Source organism: Aplysia californica, unplaced genomic scaffold, assembly GCF_000002075.1.
Source record: "Aplysia californica isolate F4 #8 unplaced genomic scaffold, AplCal3.0 scaffold00533, whole genome shotgun sequence".
Lineage (NCBI taxonomy): Eukaryota > Metazoa > Mollusca > Gastropoda > Aplysiida > Aplysiidae > Aplysia > Aplysia californica.
The window spans coordinates 263988-284093 of NW_004797803.1; the positions used below are offsets into that span (position 1 = coordinate 263988).

Sequence of the window (20106 nt, forward strand, 5' to 3'; positions counted from 1 at the left end):
ACACACACATTCACACACATTCACACGCGCACACACACACACACACACACATACACACACACACACACACACTCACACACACCCAAACAACATAAATGTATATGATTTTTCTTGATCAGCCATGATTTAATTCCGGTGAATCCAGGGCAAACAATACAGGTCTATTAGACTTCTGTGGACTTATTTGATGGAGCAAAGCAGAGGTCATTTGGTACAGTGTGTTCTCACCACCGTCATAATCTTCACTCGCCCCGATCCCATCCGATCCGATCCGAAACGATCCTATGCGATTAGATCCAATATTGCATTTGACTTTGACTCATAGTTATCCGTTGGGTTCAAACCATCTCCCCTGTTGCACGCAAAGACTTGCGTTCGATCCGATTCGAAACGATCCTATGCGATTCGATCTGACATTGCATTTGACTTTGACCTCATAGTCATCCGTTGTGTTCTAACTATCTCAACCGTTGCACGCAAAAAGACTTGAACTCAAATCCCGCACAACGAAATCTTTTTGATCTAATGTCCCCACTGCTCATTCTTCTGCTCGGATGCTGTATTCCACTTAGACAGGATTATCCCTGTCAAGCAGTCCTCACTCTTCCCCCCCCCCCCCCGCAAAAAAACAACAACAACCCTATATTATTATGGTCTTATTACAGTCACCCATCTGTTCAAGCTTCATTAATAAGTTAATAGGTTTGGTTCTACTCATGCCTCTCCAGTCTCCTTTTATTTACATGGTGAATTTTTGTTTGTTTGGAGAGGCTACTGGTGCGTCTTTTTGTTCTCACCCTTTAACATTCCTGTCTGTCAGTCATTCTTTTATCTGCTTTAAATGACTACTGTGTGGGTGTGCTTCCCTTATACCCCACAAAACCATACTTTTTACCCTTGCGTATGTGTACTAAATTTTTTGTTTTGTGTGATGCACAGGAGGTCTGGTCAGTCACCAGTCACCACTATTTCAAGAGGAATTCCCCAGTCTGGCACAAGACGACAAGAGCAAGGAAGCCACAGTAAATCAACCTACAAAAAGAGAAGAAGAAATCAAGGATACTCAATATGGACCAGGGCCAAGCTTGCGACCACAGAGTATGTATTATATCCCTTGTGTGCTCGTAGGTTTTGGTAAAGGAATTTAGTAAAAGTTTGCAGTGCAGAGTGTTAGATTTGTTATCTTTACTTTTGTAATTGAGTTGGTGCCAATGTGCTGATATGAAGCTTGAAAATGTATGCGCTTGCAGGTGTCCTCAAATCATTGCACTAGACAGGTGGTTGCTATAGAATTGTCCTTTAGATGGTTATGAAGGAATTGCTTTAAAGCATTTTATACCGAGTAGCTTGTTTCCAAGCTGTTGAAGTTTGTTGACAACACCCTAAACAATAGTTCCTGTGGAGGCTGCTTATTTGTGTAAGTGTGTAATACAATCTTGGGATCATACGGTTGGTAGATATTTTGCTCAAACTTTTAGGGTTTGTGTGTTTGCTGTCTATTTCTCAATGGCGGTTTGAAGTGTAATGGCATTTCTGTGAAAATTAAGCTTGTTTTCCCGAAAATAAGTTAACAAGTTTATACCCTTTGTGTTTCTCAAATTACTTCCTCTAGTTGAATCTGTACTGTATTAGCAAGAGGGAGCTGTATTGTGGGAAGTACAGTTTACCTTTTGAAGAAAGAAAATTGTAAAGAATTTCTCTCACTGGTGAATTTCAAAGTTGTGTTCCTCGCTGCTTTTGTTTAAACTGAGTATGTTAGGTTGTATCCGTGTTCCATACTTGCTATGATGTTTTTTATCTGTCAATCCAATGAAAAAATGTGATTACAACATTTTAAATTTTACTGAGCAAGTAATGGTAGTTGGACAAACTGTAGTGAAGTGTCTACTTTGTTAGTGCAGGTAAAGAAGGTTGCATATGTGAGTCGGTTCCCTCGTTTTTTATGCTTCATATATTAGGCCGAAATTAGTATGCGACCTAGGAGTAAAAAATGTGGGACTTTTTTTGTCGAAATATCTAGATTGATTGTGGTGTAAGATGTTCTCTGGTGATCTTATTTCTCTTCTCTATATTAGTATGAATGTACCTGATGCAAAGTGTGATTATTTTTTTTTCATCTGTATGCAGGGCTTTAAAAAAGACTGCCTGGTACCTGGTACTATTTGTTTGCAGAGTGGCTGTGCGATGTTGCTGCAATTGTTATTACTTTATATATAGTCTCTTGTTGGTGTCATGTTGTACGACATGCCTTACTGTTAAAATGTAAAGCACTCGTGTGCTTTAGTTATGGTCAGATGCAGATTTAAAAAAAGTCTTATTAGGTTTATAACAACGGTGAATAGTAGCAAATGTGAGTCAAGCTTGCTGTGATGCTGTTTATCTGTCAATCCAATGAAAGAATGTGATTATAACATTTATTCCTTCTGAGCAAGCATCGGAATAATTACCTCACTGTTGAAATGTAAAGCACTTGTGGTCAGAGGTAGATTTTTAAAACTTCTTATCCCCGACAAGCTGCTCCCAGCGGCTCATGATCGGAACTGCAGTGCCGGTGAGCCACTGACAGCAACTCGGGCAGATTTAGTAGCAAAAAAGGGCCCCGGCGTAGTGGGTTTACTCCACTCGGAGATAAAAGAGTTAACTAGTTTTATATCAATAGTGAATAGTAGCAAATGTGAGTCAAGCTTGCTGTGATGCTGTTTATCTGTCAATCCAATGAAAGAATGTGATTATAACATTTATTCCTTCTGAGCAAGCATCAGAATAATTACCTTACTGTTGTTGTTGTTGTTGCTACTGATCCAGTAACATCTGGGCTCTCGCCCTTCTGTCCAATGCAATGTAGTGATAAGTGCAGGTTTGATGCAGCAGCTGTAATGTTCCGTAGAGTGTTGTCAAAGTTAGGTCTCGGAGGGAGAAGTGTAGCTCTGATGTCATTTAGGGCTGTACAGTGGAAAAGGTGATGCTCCACTGTCTCATATGCATAGTCACACATTGGGGGAATACCTTGCTGTTAAAATATAAAGCACTCATGTCCTCCACTTTTGGTCAGAGGTAGATTTTTAAAACTGCTTATCTCCGGCAAGCTGTTCCCAGCGGCTCAAGATCGGAACTGCTGTGCCGGGGAGCCGCTCACAGCAGCTCGGGCACATTCCTTTACGATGACTTCGACGTCAAATTACTTTTTGGCAATTGTCGAAACAGGTCTCCTTTACAGGAAGTTTATTCATTGGGTGAAGGACTATGAAAATAGGTTATTTGTTTTGATCTAATGACATTTTGTCACTTTTAGATTTAGTAGCAAAAAGGGCCTCGGCGTAGTGGGATTACCCCACTCGGAGATAAAGAGTTAACCTTACTAGTTTTATACCAATAGTGAATAGTAGCAAATGTGAATCAAGCTTGCTGTGATGCTGTTTATCTGTCAATCCAATGAAAGAATGTGATTATAACATTTATTCCTTCTGAGCAAGCATCAGAATAATTACCTTACTGTTAAAATGTAAAGCACTGGTGGTCAGAGGTAGTTTTAAAAACTCATCTCCGGCAAGCTGCTCCCAGCGGCTCGGGCACATTCTTTTACGATGACTTCGACATCAAATTACTTTTCAACAATTGCTGAAAACAGGTTTTTTACAGGAAGTTTATTCATTACAGTAAGAACTATCAAAGTAGGTTCACTTGTTTCGATATAATGACCCATTTAATGACATTATTTTAAAATTTAGTAGTAAAAAAGGGGCAGATGCATAGCTGCCCACTGTCCTGGGCTATCCGTATTTTGTACAGATTTTCTTGAAAAATCGCTACTGTCCCGGAAATAGAGATTTTGACCGACGGTCCCGGAAAATAACAAATTGGCAAGCATACTTCTAAAACAGAAAAAATAGCCTTCTGTTGCTCGGGAAAATGACGAAAATTCAGGAGATTCCAGAAAAATTCGGGAGAGTTGGCAGGTGTGCAGTTTCGACAGGGTCAGCTGATACCCATGCGCTGCGCTCGGCTTCTTCATTTGTTTGAAAAGATGGCGTCAAAACGTTCGGCGATGAGTTCTAAGTCCAACTCTGGACCAAGTAAAGCAAAGAAACCGAAAAGGCAGCAAGTTTTTCATGACAAATACAAGGTGTCCCTGATAATTAGTCAATGTCCCTGATTTTGAGCAAGGCTGTCCCTTATAGCCTCAGAGAAGTGTGGGCTGTTATGCAGATGTAGATTTTTAAAAAAAGGTTTATAACAACGGTTATTCGGAGCAAATGTGAGTTAAGCTTGCTGTGATGCTGTTTATCTGTCAATCCAATGAAAGAATGTGATTAGAACATTTATAACTTCTGAGCAAGCATCTGATTAGAGGTATTAATTACAATTCTTTTCAAGTCCCTGCAATCTCCCTGTCAAGACTGCATCATCAGTTAAGTTTCTTTTAGCGTTAATTAATTTGGTAGCTCCCAATAACATGCGATTACACCTATACTGTGTAGGTGTAATCACATGTTATTCCGTTGTGGGTGCTATGTTGTATTCATCTTTATTTTTTGTCGACAGTTCTATTTTAACCAAATCTTGTCGGAATTTTAAAGAAATGTCTTTTCCCCCCTCCCCGTCTCATCAGATGTTGCAAGCTGGCGCGAGGGAGGAGGGCGTGCGGTGCCTCAGCCCAAACCCGAAGAAGCAGCTCCGAGTACTCCAAGCTCGACCCTGACGGAGGCACAGACCAATGGCCCCCCGATGTCCGGTGGCAGTGGAGGCGGGGCTGGGGCTGATCTGCCCACCCCGCCGATGCCAGCCCGCCCGGGCTCAGGTCACGGCCCTCATGGCTCTGTGCCACTGGGGCCGCCCATGGGAATGCCGCCGCCTCAGTACCGGGGGATGATGCCGCCGTTTGTAAGTGAAGATGGGGCACACACGTCGCGCTTATTAAAACTTTTTTTGTGTTTCGGGTGGGAGTGGGTGGGTGAAGACACCACCATTAAAGAGATATTTTTAGCGGGAGTAAAAATGGCATACTATGTAATAATGTAAGTTCTAAATGTTATATTCTGTGCGAGATGTGAGGATCCAACCTACTTTACCAAAATTTTCTCAAAATCACCTAAATGAGATGAGCTTCCTCCCCCTTTATTTTTTGTTTTAGGTTATTCAGCTTTATGTCATGACTATTTTAGTTGTGGATGAGAGATGGACACAGGCCAACAACAGCAGCTGAGATATTTGTTTACGCATGCTTTCCAGGATGAATAGATCAGTTGATCAAACCAATCTTGTTTTTTATATTTCTCAGATGATGGGCAGGTTTCCTCATGGAGGTTACCCTCCTAACTATCCCGGCTTTCCCCGACCGCCTTATGGACCAGAAACAAGGTATGTCTTTTCTCGTTAAAATCTCAGTTTTGAAGGGTTGCAGACTTTTAAAAAGTGTTGCCGCTTTATCATTTGGGCTACTGAAGCTTGTTAATTTTAAACCTAGTAGCTTTTTACTAATGTTTCGGCTTCAGCTTTTACTCGAGTAAGATGACTGGCAAACTTTTCATTACTGATGCTGGTTTTGCATTTAAAAACGATAAGCATTGTATCAGATGAGCAAGCACTTGTGGGAATTGATTTAAAAAAGGGTTCGGAGAAAGAATTTCATTGCCATTTGTTAATTGTGTCCTGCATAATGGCTATAAATTTTGAGTTTTGAGTTTCACTTGTTGAATAGGTGTTTAAAATTTTCACTGTGGAGGGAAAGTGCTTTTGTTGGTACAAGTCAGGTATAGCCCAGCATTGCGAACTGATAAAGCTATTGTGCCCTTTCTGGGGTTACAGCTTTGAATTACTGTAACAAGAATACTGCCATGTGATTATTATGATATGCTAGGATATGGGTGCTGTTACTTTCCTTTACATTGACCCTTACTGAATGTTTGTTTTTTGGTATGCGGGTCTTATTGGTGTTGACTGTGTGCAGGTTCCGAGGCCCTCCACCTCAAATGTCGCATCAGAGACATATGGGAGGAGAAGGAGATGATGGACAGAAACGGCCACCTATTGTCTCGGAGAAGGCCTTCAAAGAATTTGAGGACATCCTCAAGTCTGAGGGTGGTAACGATGGAGGATGGGCTGGCCCTCAAGGAGAAATTGATTACAGGTGAGAGACATTTCTGAGGTCACAATGTTTTGCTTGAAAAGTAGAAAGCAGGTTTTTATTTGGCAAACGTCGTTTTGTTCTTAGAATGTGGTGAGCACCAAGTGATGGCTTTTTTGTTGAATCTGAATTATGTCAGTTTAGTAGAGGTTGTGAGTCTTGTTCAGTGCTGTTTATACTCTATTACTGGTCACATACTCTTTTTGCTGAATTATTGACTTGTGATTGTATAGAATAGAAGATTAAGAATTTTTATTTTTATTTTCCAGTGAAAAACTTGTCTTCAGCGATGACGAAGATGAATCACGGAGCCCAAGGTTTGTAATGAGAAGATAATAGGGGGTTGTTGGGAGGCATGCTTTAAATTATTTTAATTTTTGTATGAAACGAAAGTAATAGGTCTGCTGCAGAAAATTTTGTTTTTGTTTTGTAAAAGACAGGTTTGAAATTTAAACAACTTTATGAGGAAGTGTTCAGAAGGGTCTGCCACTTTTATGTAATTTTTTTTGGTGTGGCATTGAACCATTGCCACAGATGGTAGATTTTGTGGGTTTTACCTTGCATAATTTGAGGCATTGCGCTGCCAAGAGCGAAATGCTCGCAACTAAAGGGGTTTGAAAACAACAACTTTGCATAGTTTTCAAGGTTTATTTCTAAAATATATCTTGTCTCAAAGGTTATATTGGCTTCCAACTTTTCAACCATGGAAACATCTACTTTGAAACTGAAGCGATCTGTTCTGCATTTTTTTTTGCTGACTTGTGGATAGTGGCAAGAAGATATTACCTCTTTCATGTGTCTTTTTGTTTGTATTAGTTCTGCATATTTATTAATTGGGGGGGAGGGGTGGTGCAATGTCTTTAGTTTAGTTTAAGTAGTTTTTACGGCACTCGCAACTGCATAAGGTCATGAGCGCCAGAAGAATAGAGGTGTTACAAGAGAGTAACAAACATAAAAAAGAAGAAGGGGAGATAAGGACGATAGATTTTTGATAGGAAAGAAGGAGCAAACCACACCAGAGCACCCGCCAACCACCCACGCAATATGTTTGATCCAGACAGGAGATCGAATAAGATTTTGTTTTTGATACTTGAATGTTCCACTGATTTTGCTGTTGGTTTGTGTGTGCCTCAGGGACCGGGGTCGCCGTGATGAGAGGAGGCGAATATCTCGCAAAGAAGCTGAAGAACACAGTCGGGAGCCTGAACCAGACAGAGAGAGAGAAAAGGATCGAAATGAAGACCCTGAAAAGGTATGGAACATGGCTATGAAACGGGTTTTTCATTTATTTAAAAAAAAAAAGAAATCAAAAGGTTGTAGGTTATTTTTTTGCATAATTTTTTGTTGTTGAAAAGAAATGGAGAGGATTTCTTTCTTTATAAAGTGCACCAAATGATGTTTTTGTGTTTTCTGAATTGTCACTATGGATGACTACTACCCATCACCCATTTACTGATGGTGCCCCTTTCTTTTTATTTGTGCATCACACTTTGCTGTCAATGATTTAAAAAAAAAAGAAGGGAAAATTAGCCACATTTTAGATTATTTAGGGAACAGACTGCTTTGATCTTATCTGTCAGGGTCAAACCATGGCTGAGAGGGAGGGATTCAGCGTCCCAGCAGACTGAGATACTTGATACTAAATCGTCCCCACATGGGAATGGGGCTTATGTCTTCTGTGTGCGAGGGCAAAGCACCTTGCTGTCATACCACAGATCGTGGTTTGCTGAATAGGCAATGTAGGCAATGAGAGTTTTTAAAAGTTAATCTGATAGGTTTAGTCAAAAAAGTTATTTTTAAAGAAATTAAGGTTCCTTGAAGTGTAAAGCGTTTATTTGGAGCTAAATTATTTTGTGTATTAATCGTCAGTTTTCTTGAAATACAAAGAGTTTTAAAAACTTTTTGTTTTTATCCAATGCAGGATGAGAAAGGGCCACCTATGGTGCGAGAGGCTTGGCCCCATGGGCCTCCCCCACCGCACTACAGAGGAGGACCACGACCACCACACCCAGGAATGGAGGCTGTAAGTTCTAGAGATTTATTGCTTTGTTGGGTTTTTCTGTGTGTCATTGATAATGATGGGAAAGTCCCTTAGATTAATTTGTGAGAACATTATTTTGAGATGTAATTTCCCCATGGAGTTTGAGGAAAACGGCACTAATTGTCTAAAGATATTTGATCAAAGTTGTTTCTGTTCATCTGTCTTACACTTTTGCAACACCAAAATGACCGTTATTGTGTCAATATCCTTTTTTCCCCCACTCAACTAACATGCCCTATCAGGAGGAGGAAATAAATTGTCTTGGTTCTTGCGTCTTTTTTTTTTCTCAACCATTTCTTCCTAATCTTAAAATGAGAAGTGAAATCGCTGGTTTTTAAAAGTTAGGCTTCCTTGTTTTTGTCATTTCATGATGTAGCTTGCTTCGCTGTAGCTTTCAGCTCTGCAATTTGCTCACAATTTCACTTGTATATTTCAGAGAGGCTGGCCGCCTCATATGCATCCATATGAGTTTATGGGGCCACGGGGAGCCCCTCCTTACCCTCCCTTCAGAATGCCTCCACCACAGATGGTAAGAGGAAGTGTTGTATTTGCTCGAATTTTTGTTTTATTTTCTTCAGCTACAAATGTTGAGTATGCTGGCAAATGAATGTTTCACTTATCAGTTCCAGCTGATGTCTATAGAGATTCCTATTTGTTTTGTATTATGTCTTGATGGACAATGTTTATATTTATTAACTGGAGGAGCCTAGATGTGCGAACAAGTCTGTCACTTAGTATTGTTTGTTGTGCTGCCTTTTTTTATTTAAGAAATGTACTCTTAGTAATTTCAATGTAACTTATCAGTAGCTTGTGTAATTCAGTTTTGAATCCGTATGACACTTTTGTGATAGTGTTATGCATGTTTCTTGTGCACATGTCGTATCTGTGTCGTCTTAGGTTTTTGATAAATGTATGAAAAAAAGAAAATTAAGTCAAGATATGAGTTCAGTTAAAAAAGTGGTAAAACGAATGTTTGAAATTTGGGTTGTTGCAATGTTTGTGAATTTGATGTTATTTATAATAATAACTATGTTGGTAATTTTCTTTTCAGCGTCCGCCTTATGGACCTCCACAACCACCACCAGTGTCCAGTCCTGGTATGATGCCTGCCAGGAAACCAGGAGACGACGACGACGAGCTATGGCGCTTGAGGCGACGTGCTAACGAAGGGGAGATAAATTCGGCTGTGGAGAAAGCCCGGCTGAGAAGAGAAGAGAACGAAAAGCGTAGGGAGTCGGAGCAGAGAGCTGCTGCTGGAGAGAAGCTGAGGCAGCTTGAAGAGCGCTCCAAGAAGAAAGACGAGGTAAAGGAACTTGTTTAATCTGTGGACTTTGGTTTTGTTGTTGCTGGTTCTTGTGAGCTGAATTTGTGGGATAAGTATGTTGTTTTTGTAAGCTGAATTTTTTAAATTACAGTGCTACTGATTTTTTGGTACAATTCAATTTGTACTTGATGTCCCTGAAGTGAGATTAAAAAAACAAGGTGTTGCCCGTGCACATTTCAACAATTTGGAAGTTTGTTCACTTTATGTGGATTTTTATGTCCTTATTGTTACCAATATATGTGAGACATACATGTTTGAGTCGGTTTAAGTTTGGTTTCCCATTAATTTCTGCCGTTGTCATAAGTGAAAATATCGGCAAAAGCAAGAGTGCACTGTTTGATGTCACAAGTTCAAAGTCGGTCAATATCGCTATTTTTGTGGGTGATTGGAGAGCGTCCCTGGCAAGTTCTTCTTTTCTTTTTCTCTGTTCCCTTGGGGTTTTTTTTTTTTTTTTTTGCTGCACTGAGTGCTCAAGTTTGTGTGGATGTCCCTTCTCTTCTCTAACACAAACCACCATTTGTTTTCAAGGGTAAAGATGGAGACACTGATGGAAGGGACAGCCGTACCATGAGCGAGTCCAGCGACAAAGATCCCAAAGATACTCGGTTCAGAGAGAGACCCGCCAACTTAACTCCACCTGCTCAGGGTGAGCAAGGGCCCGGGGGCAAGGGCTATGCCCGCAATGTGGCCCCGAGGTTCCAGAAGCAGCAGGAGTCTGCAGGAGGCCAGGGCCAGCGCCAGCAGCCCCTCAGTCCCGGCAGTGGTGGAGGCTCCTCCCACCCGGTGGGCCCGCCCATGCCAGGCTTCCGACCGGGTCAAGGCCCGCCTCCCCCACCATGGGCGCCTTATGACCCTCGTTGGTCGGGCATGCCTCACTTCATTGACCCGCGCTACGGACCAAGGCCTCCCCTGGACATGCAAGGTGGGTCCATCTACTCGTTGGTTTTGTTTCGATCTCGGAAAGTATGCAATGATGAGGCTATGTTCTTAAATATGACTCTTTTGAAAAATTTGTCTGACCAGTTTTGTAGGGATTACATCAACATGTGTTAGGTTTGTATCATAAGTCTTCAACGTATTAACAGATTTTTATCATGTATGTCTGTCTTTCAAATCAGTATTTAAGATAAGGAGTTACTTTGAAGATCTGTATCTTAGCTTTCTTTTTACCTTTCAATACTTGTTTGCAGCTTGTCTTTTCTATTTAAGTGTACTCACAAAATGATTTCTAAGTTTACACTTAATTTTGCAAGACTAATTGATATTCCCCTTTTTATCACATCTTTTGAAAACTTTTCAAAGACGTGAATGAATATTACTACTTTTCATTAGGTATGCAAATGTATGGACCACCTATTCCGAGACGGCGGAATGATAGTCACGGATCTGGTAATGAAGGCCAGGACGGTGATGGGAGACACCCAGAACAGTACGACCGCCCTGACCCCAGGGCCGATGTGAGGGCTGCCTGGCTGGAGAGAGGTTACCCTCCTCCCCCCCTCCCAGGTATGTCAATGTTATTATTGATACTGTAGTTTTGGTTTTTGCATATTTATTCATTCTGATTTGGGAGGATTGTAATTTTTGTTGTTGAGGTTTTGCATGTTGGTTTCTTTCCCCCAATGGAAAGTAAAATATATTCATAATTGTTTTTCAGGTAACTCAAGCCTGAAAAGTGAAGATGGAAATATGTGACTTATGATTGCACGTTGCCATACCGCCTCCTCTCCCCAACACACACACAGACATACACATGCATGTGTGCATACATGAAAAAAAAACCCCTCAGCATATTCAAAAATGTTCTTTTTGTAATATTTCAGGCCATTTTGATGAAATGAGACGCATCCCTTACTACGAGCCCAGGATGTACCCTGAGAGATACGACTTTGAAAGAAGGTACAGTTCATATTCCCTTTCTCGACTTGGTCCCTCATTAGTTTTGACTAAATTGTAAAACAGACATTCTCAAACAAAGCAAGGAAAGTGGGTGTTTATTCCTTTGAACTGGGTGGATGTCTGTTCTTACAGAGGCTTTACATAATGCGACTTAATGGGCTTTCTTGAATTAAGGTCCACTCCTAGCGTCCCATTTACTGTTGAAACGTTCGAGGTTTGACCAATTTATACACCCCTCCCTTTTACCTCCTCAGTTTCAGAGAATTTGACCAGTATACACACCTTTTTACTTTCTGAATTTCAGAGAATTTGACCACTCTGATCAAGATGAAGATCGGAGCTCTGGACCCATAGAAAAGGAAGGAGGTCCAAAAGATGTGGATCAGCGGTCAGCTTCATCTCAGAGAGATCTGTTTGATGACCGATCCAAGGACAAGGAAGATCACAAATCTGATCGAGCTGGGAGCAAATCGTCTGCCGACTGGGAACTTAAGTGAGTTGGGTTTTTATTAAAAATTGTCTTTGACAGAAGAAATTGAGTTGTGGATTTTTTGTTAGCCCCTCTTCAAATACAATTTATGGAGGAGCACAAATAACGTAGGAAACGTTTGCCTTTTGTTATTTGAAGGTCCTACTACTCCTTTCTCTGTTGGTTTTATCTGCAGGTAAGAGATGTTTAGTATGAGGGTCTGAGTACGAAAGAACATTTGTTTTTTTGTGGGAAAAAACTGATTGTTTTCTTGCATTGTGCCTCACAGACTTTCTGGTGCTGAAAAAAATTTGCAGCTTTCAAAACTTTTCAAATAATGATGAGAATGAAGTCCACAAGTCAGTTGGAGAGGCTTTTTTTAAAATGACATTTTTTTGTTGCAGATTTGCTTGGAATAAATAGTTTGAATAAATTTCATGTAGAAAAGTAGGTGTGTGAGGGTTTTGCAACTTTATTCTTTTTATTGCTGAACGACAGTTATTGTTTCAATGTGCTTTTCTTTACTGCCAACAACAAGACATTTGCAATCTTTTAATGGATATCAGGAAGTGTTTTTCATCTTATGACGTTTGACCTGTACCATTCCTCAGTCGCTCGTACTCCAAAGACTCAAGCAAAGACGATGCAGTGGACCAGTATGATGATGGAGATGACGACTTCAATGTGAAGCTGAGCAAAGACCTGGCCCTGGAGAGGGAGAGAGAGGAGTCGCTGGAGCAGCACTACTCTCATGGTCGCAGAGACGGGCGATCGGGCCCCACCCCGACGTTCAGAGCTTACACATCCGAGGAAGTCAACAAGAGAGAGATCTCACAAAGTATGATTTTGTGTCAAATTGAAATTTAAGATCAGTATTGAAATTGAAAAAGTAAACAAGTGAAAGTCAAGACAAGATAATGTCGTTTGAATTGGAATTAAAAAGTCAACAAGATTGAAGTATTCATGTTTCACTTTCAGAAAATATATTTTTATGCAGGGTATTAAAAAAAACCCCAAGCTATTTCATCTTTAATGTGCCTGAAAAAGTGGTGGGTTGTAAAATGCTAATGTTTCGTTCACAATTGAGATGGTTTAGGAGACAGGCCACTGAGGGCTTACCCACTCTGTAGCTATGCGCACACCAAATGATGGTCTATTGTTCCACTGAAGTCAATTAAGGATGACTATTCCTATCACCCCCCACTAACTGATGGTGTGTTGATTACTGTGAATAGGGTTGGGGATATTTTTCTGTGGGTAGGATACTGAGCTGGTGGGTGGAGGGCACTACTGGTAGGTCCAGTTTCTTAACTTTCCATCTTGTCCGTTCCCAGCATTGAATGCTTTTTTTTTTTTGTACCAGTGTGCTTCTTTTCTGATCCCTATTGAAATTGAAAGTCAACAAGAAAGAGATCTCAGATAGTCTCAGTTGAAAGTAGAAGTCAAGACAAGATTGTGTCACCTGAATTGGAACTTGAAAAGTCAGCAATATGGAAGTATTCATCTAGATGTAAATTAAAAAGTTTTCTGCTGTTGTCAAATGTCAGCTGAAAAGTTTTAGCCTTGGAAGTTACATTACAACCTGAGGAGGGAGAAGGAAATATGTTTTTATGCATGGTTTCCTTTTTTTTCTCTCTTCTTCTTCCTGTGCTTTTTTTTTTCTTTTGAAAGTTAAATATTCTATCTTTTATGTGCATTAAAGAGTTGGTTGTAAAATGTTTGTTTCCCTCACAATTGAGATTGGATTTAGAAGGCAGGTCACTGAGGGCCTACCAACTCTGTAGCTATGTTCACACCAAATGATGGTCTTATGTTCCACTGAAGTCAATTAAGGATGACTATTCCTATCACCCCCCACTAACTGATGGTGTTGATTACTATTAATAGGATTGGGGATATTTGTCTGTGGGTAGGATACTGAGCTGGTGGGTGGAGGGCACTACTGGTAGGTCCTGTTTCTTTACTTTCCATCTTGTCCGTTCCCAGCACTGAATGCTTTTTGTTGTTGTTGTGCCTGTGTTTTTTTATAGTCTCAGTTGAAAGTGAAAGTCAAGACAAGACAATGTCACCCAGATTGGAATTTCAAAAAGTCAACAAGATGGGAGTATTCTTGTAGATATAAATTAAAAAGCCTTCTGCTGTTATGAAATGTCAGCTGAAAAGTTTTAGCCTTGGAAGTGCTATTACAGTCTGGGGAAGGGGAGTATCACTTCCCCCAAAAAAGTTTTTGTGCATGGTTTCCCTTTTTTCCCCCCTTCCTCCTTTGCTTTTTAAAGTTTCATTTCAAAAGTTAAATATTTTATCTTTAATGTGCATTAAAAAGTTGGTTGTAAGATGTTTATGTTTCCCTCACAATTGAGATGGTTTAGAAGGCACTGAGGGCCTACCCATTCTGTAGCTATGCGCACACCAAATGATGGTCTATTGTTCCACTGAAGTCAATTAAGGATGACTATTTCTATCACCCCCCACTAACTGATGGTGTGTTGATTACTATTACAGTAGTCTCCGCCTAAGATACCACCGCTTACGATCCCGATTCGCTTAAGATCCCGTTGTTTTAGGAAAACATAATTTTTTAAGATCCCGCTCTGATGGTCTACATTCGGCTAAGATCTCGCATTTCAGATAATAATTTGTGAAACAAAAACACAGGCGGATCAATAAACTGTCCGTCACGTCAAAGATCAGCCACTATTGCACTCACACCTGAGCTCGCCACCTAAACTTGCATCACTCTGGGTGGGTAGGGCCTACACGTTCGCTCCAGGCGGGATCACATCGAACCGTGAACTCTTCCCTGACCATTGCAGCAGTTGTCTCTACTCCCGAATTTTCGAGACATACTGAATTTTAATTGGTGTGTTCACAACGTAATGGTGTGTAGCGACAAAGGCGGTTTCGGGGGGGGGGGGGGGAGACTTGGTCAGCTATGCGCACACCAAATGATGGTCTATTGTTCCACTGAAGTCAATTAAGGATGACTATTTCTATCACCCCCCACTAACTGATGGTGTGTTGATTACTGTGAATAGGGTTGGGGATATTTTTCTGTGATACTGAGCTGGTGGGCGCACCACTGGTAGGTCCCGTTTCTTAACTTTCCATCTTGTCCGTTCCCAGCACTAAATGCTTTTTTTGTGTGCCATGGTTTAGACTCGGTCAGAGATGGAAAGCTATAAATTTTCGACAGGTAAAGAGGAGGGGCAACTGGATAAGCGTAGATCTTGAGACTCATGATAGGATAGTAAGTGAAAATGGCACGCCTCATGGCACTATGCACCGTGATAGGTCATCAAGGTTAACTACTCTTTGCTCGCCATGTGCCATAAACCCACCAAGGGGGCACGTCAGTTCATTGTAGAGTGGAGGGAGAACATTTTACCGATTGTGAGCCTTAACATGGGTCACCATAGATTCTTCCCTGGGTTCATCGGTTAAGATCCTGGTTCGCTTAAGGTCCCGCATTTCCTTGCTCCCGAGCACCGGGATCTTAGGCGGCGACTACTGTAATAGGGTTGGGGATATTTTGAGCTGGGTGGTGGAGGGCACCACTGGTAGGTCATGTTTCTCAACTTTCCATCTTGTCCAGTCCCAGCCCTGACTGCTTTTTTTTTGTGTGCAAGTGTTTCTTTTCTTTTCCGTACTGAAATTGAAAAAGTAAACAAGAGAGAGATCCCGCATAGTCTTAGTTGAAAGTGAAAGTCAAGACAAGACAATGTCACCTGAATAGGAATTTAAAAAGTCAACAAGATGGAAGTATTCATGTAGATGTAAATTAAAGTTTTCTGCTCTTGTGAAACGTCAGCTGAAAAGTTTTAGCCTTGGAAGTTACATTACAATACCAGGGGGAATATCACTTTTAGAAAATGCGTTTTTATGCATGGTTTCCTTTTTTTTTCTTTTTCTTCTTCCCTTGCTTTTTTTTATTTTCTTTTGAAAGTTAAATATTCTATCTTTAATGTGCATTAAAGAGTTGGTTGTTAAATGTTTATGTTTACCTCACAATTGAGATTGGTTTAGAAGGCAGGCCACTGAGGGCCTCTCTCTACTGTAGCTATGCGCACACCAAATGATGGTCTATTGTTCCACTGAAGTCAATTAAGGATGACTATTTCTATCACCCCCCACTAACTGATGGTGTGTTGATTACTATAAATAGGGTTGGGGATATTTTTCTGTGATACTGAGCTGGTGGGCGCACCACTGGTAGGTCCCGTTTCTTAACTTTCCATCTTGTCCGTTCCCAGTACTAAATGCTTTTTTTTGTGTGCCAGTGTGATTTTTTTTACCTGACCTCCAACTTATTCAAGCTGTAACTTGATAAAAATATACCACGAGACTCTAGATGTCTGATCTCTTAGACTTTTACTAAAACAAACAAAAACTTTTTGTAATAACGTTTATGTTTGTTTAATCTCCAGGGCAAACTCCAAGTTCAGCGAATTGTCCGCCACCCGTTTCCCATGACCAAGGCAAGAATTCTGGACCTGCCAAAAGCAGCTTGACGTCTTTGAAACGCAGTGCGTCTAATATGTCCAGCAGCTCAGCAGCTTCTTCTGATAAAGACAGGGAGCGAAAGAGCGATTCGCCAAAAGAAATATTGATCTTTGAAAGATCATCTGGTCTGAAAAAGGAAACAAACAAGGTAAGTTATTTAGTGGAAGCAGTATGGAGGAGACAAATCTTTGAATTTTAGACCGAGATTTTTTGGTAAATGTCATGCTTTCGTTCAAATGGTGTCAGTTGTACTGTTTTGCTGTAATAATGTATAATATTCGGTTTTATTGACTTTTTATTTGGGTAGAATATTGTGGATTTGATTTATCGTGTTTTTTCTCTTTTAAATGAGGCACTGCATTCTTCTTTAGTCAAGTCTTTTTCACTGTTTATGTTTGTTCCCTGTATTTAATAAATGGTTTTAAAGAAATCTTTTCCATGCCTTAAATTTTTCAATAGAGATGATTTTGATATTTGATTGCAACTGTTGAAATGACATGTCTTGCATTACCTGATAGCTGGAGATGTGGAAAATATTAGTGCATTTCTATTATCACTATGGCATTGAAGGGGTTCAAAGTAGAACAGTTCAGTTTGCTTACAAATTTGAATTTCTTTTTATGATGGTTGAGCACTTGAGAAGACGTTAAGTTTTCAGTGTTTTAGTGAAATGTAACATAGTGGGCATGATTTTGATTCGATACCTGTCATTCTAGTTTGGGTGGTTAGAGGGTACTTCTGATAGTCGTACTTTTAAAAACTTTCCTAATGTTGTTTCTGTATATTGGTCTTTTACTATTCCTAGCACTAAATGATAGCCATTGTATGGATGTGCTTCTCTTTACTCAAACTTTTTCATTCTGGTTTCAGGAGCAGCCAAAGGATACAAAATCTTCTCAGAGCAAAGAGAATAAGCCACCAGAGCAACCTCGCCCCAATCCTTGGGAGATCAAGGAACAAGACAGGTATATTGGTGTCCCATTTTTAAAGATTTTATAGATTTTTTTGTTTGTTTGTTTTGTTTCGTTAGGTTTTTTTAAAAAGGGGGGGTGTTTGTTTTTCTCCCTGCTTAAGTAATGGCAGATATGTACGTTCCCCCTTTTCAAGTTGGATTTAGATTTGTGGTTTTTTTTTTGTTTTTTTTTGCTTTGCTTAGAGTGATAGCTGCACACCAAATAATGGCCTGTTAGTTGACTGAACTACCCATTAAGGATGACTCTTTGTCTATCACCCACTCACTGATGGTGTGTGCGCTCTGTGTTGTACTTGCTCACGTTATCACGGCAACGTTCAAGCTTGCGCTCAGACATCTCTGTTGGTTTGAGGCTGTTGGATGTTGACTTTTTTTAGTAGTGTCAAGCGGTTGCCGGGAAATGGATGTATGTGTTTGTTAACTCATTTAGAATTTTGGCTTTGCATCAAGGTTTGCACGGCAGAGAAGCTACCCATAATCATGAAGTTATTATTAAATTGATTTTTAAAGATTGTATATTGTTCATTTATTTATTTTTTTTTTTTTCCAGGCAAAAAGCCAAAGATCCGGAGAAAGTGGATCTCAGCCCATACCCCAAAGAGGAAAACGATGTTGATGACCTCTATGAAGAGAGAGTTGACAGTCCTTATGGTAACAGGCCCCCGTTGAAGAAGAAAAGGGAGGATGATATCGAGAGAGAACGAGATGGTCGGGAAAGGCATTTGGATGAGAGAGATCGGAGAGACCTGGACCGAGGAGGTGACAAAGACCGGCCGCGTGGCAGTGGTGGTGGAAGAGGTGGTCGGGAGTTTGTGAGAGGCAGAGGAGGGTCTCGTGGGAGAAGCCGTGGGTCCGTGAGAGGAAGTGGAGGAGGTTACAGCACTCGAGGAGGAGGTGGAGGAGGAGGAAGAGGAGGACGGGATTACTACTCTGCTAGTTATGACAGAGGGAGCCAAGGGTCAAGACGCTCGGACAAACCTTTGATGAAACCGGGGTTTTCGTCAGAAGATCTGGATGTGAACGACCGAGAGGATTACATGAAAGGTGGTGGGAGGAGACACGTGCAGTTAGATGAGCACAGCGATGGCTCTGGTGAGGATGTTGGCAGTGGTCATGGAGGAGAAAACAATAGAAACGAGAGAGATAATAGAATGGATAGGGACAACAGAGCTCCCAAAGAGAATTTGCCGGGGAAGAGCCAAGAAAAGAAAGATGGCCGAGATGTCCGCTCCAGTGGAAATGTGAGACTTGTTGATGCTAGAGAAAAAGATGGCAGAGACATGGAGCCGAAGGCTAGTCTTGAAAATAAAAATCCATGGAGCCAGGAACCTAAAATGCTTCCAAGTATGCAACCTCCTCCAAATCCGTGGAATAAGAACCCTCTTTTGCCTTCCCCAAAAGGAGAATGGGGAATGGACCAGCCTGGTCTGAAGGAGGAACCAAGAGACGAGAAAAAAGACGTCTGGCAACAAAGGCAAGACTCCAGGGATTCGAACAATCAGGAAAGATTACCAGGGGACAATCAGTTGTCCGGTCACGGGGACTATAGGGATAACAAACGTATGGATGGTGGGAGTCGGAGGGATGATCGCGACAACAGGCGCAGGCAAGATCGTGATCGCGATCGTCGCGGGGACAGAGACCGAGATGATGGTGGTGGTCGTATGGAAGGAGGTCCTGATGGCAAGGAGGGAGGGCTGAATAAGGAGAAGAGCGATAGACGTGACAGGGATCGTGATCGAGACAGAGATCGAGATAGATATCGAGACAAACGAGGAGGGGAAAGAGACCAGGACCCCAGGCTGGAGGAACAAAGCAATGGAGTTTTTCTTCCTCGTGGAGAACCCTCGAGAAGGGGCAGAGGTAGATTGATAATTGTGTTTTGTGACTTGGGTTGAGTTTGTGCTTTTAGTATTATTTTTAAGAAAAGTATTTTATTTTGGTAGATTTAAGAGAGAGTTTTTGTAAATGTAGACTACTATCTCTTCAGGGACAATTTGCATTTTAAAAAATTGTGTTTTTTGTTTTCTCTTATTGAATCTTTATGTGCTGCTAATTCAATATTACTTATAAAATATAGCTGCTAAAGGGGCAGTAAGATTTTTTAATCTGAAAATGTCAGCCTTCCTCTATCCTGTGGGGCCATTGCAACCTAAGCTCTTCTTTAGACTTGAAAAGTGTGGAGCCTTGGAAGAGTTTTTGGGATTTCATTTTCAGGTGGAGGAGGGGGAGAACTGGCATGCAAAAAACAGCCGTGGATGTTTCCTTTTTCCCAGATGTTTTGTTGACCTTCTCTGCAGGTGGTTCCCGCGGAGGCCGAGGTGGCAACCGCTACACGTCTGCTCCCTCTGGACGTGGCGGTCAAGGCTACGGCCCGGTGGGTTCCAATGGAGGCGGCAGTGGTGGTCCCAACGGAGGAGGACAAGGAGGAGGCCCGGGTGGCCGACAAGACGGGAGGAGGAGCCAGAATGTGAATGTGGACAGAGGAGATGGGCGTGATGGAGGACGGGATGTGCGAGATGGAAGAGATGGGCGCGACAACCGAATGGAAGGAGGAAGCTATAGGTGATCAATGTTTTGACATCTGTTAAGTTGTTATTCAGTCAAGCTAATGGCGCTCATATGACCTTATGCAGTTGCGACCGCCGTAAAACCTCTACTAAAACAAACAAAAAGCTAGACGTTTTCCCACCTTTCTTGTTTATATTTAAGTGCCATGTTTACACGAAACAGTTCTGGATTGTCCCTTGCAGTTGAGGGCAATGTGTTTTAATTG

The 20106-nt window shown here is 41.2% G+C and overlaps 1 protein-coding gene across 3 annotated transcripts in view; it reads left to right on the forward strand.

Moving 5' to 3' along the window:
* The window catches only part of LOC101847208 (protein PRRC2C), a 57293-nt gene that overhangs the window by 12984 nt on the left and 24203 nt on the right, over nt 1–20106 (forward strand). For all 3 annotated transcript variants that reach the window (XM_005106435.3, XM_005106437.3, XM_035971907.1), the window contains exons 6-23: nt 940–1098; nt 4610–4881; nt 5279–5358; nt 5948–6127; nt 6394–6441; nt 7259–7376; nt 8046–8147; nt 8602–8694; nt 9217–9468; nt 10018–10411; nt 10822–10995; nt 11313–11388; nt 11693–11881; nt 12469–12695; nt 16282–16505; nt 17228–17322; nt 17881–19193; nt 19631–19895. In XM_005106435.3, coding sequence (XP_005106492.1) covers nt 940–1098; nt 4610–4881; nt 5279–5358; nt 5948–6127; nt 6394–6441; nt 7259–7376; nt 8046–8147; nt 8602–8694; nt 9217–9468; nt 10018–10411; nt 10822–10995; nt 11313–11388; nt 11693–11881; nt 12469–12695; nt 16282–16505; nt 17228–17322; nt 17881–19193; nt 19631–19895 — 4261 coding nt within the window. The remainder of the gene's footprint in view (nt 1–939; nt 1099–4609; nt 4882–5278; nt 5359–5947; nt 6128–6393; nt 6442–7258; nt 7377–8045; nt 8148–8601; nt 8695–9216; nt 9469–10017; nt 10412–10821; nt 10996–11312; nt 11389–11692; nt 11882–12468; nt 12696–16281; nt 16506–17227; nt 17323–17880; nt 19194–19630; nt 19896–20106) is intronic.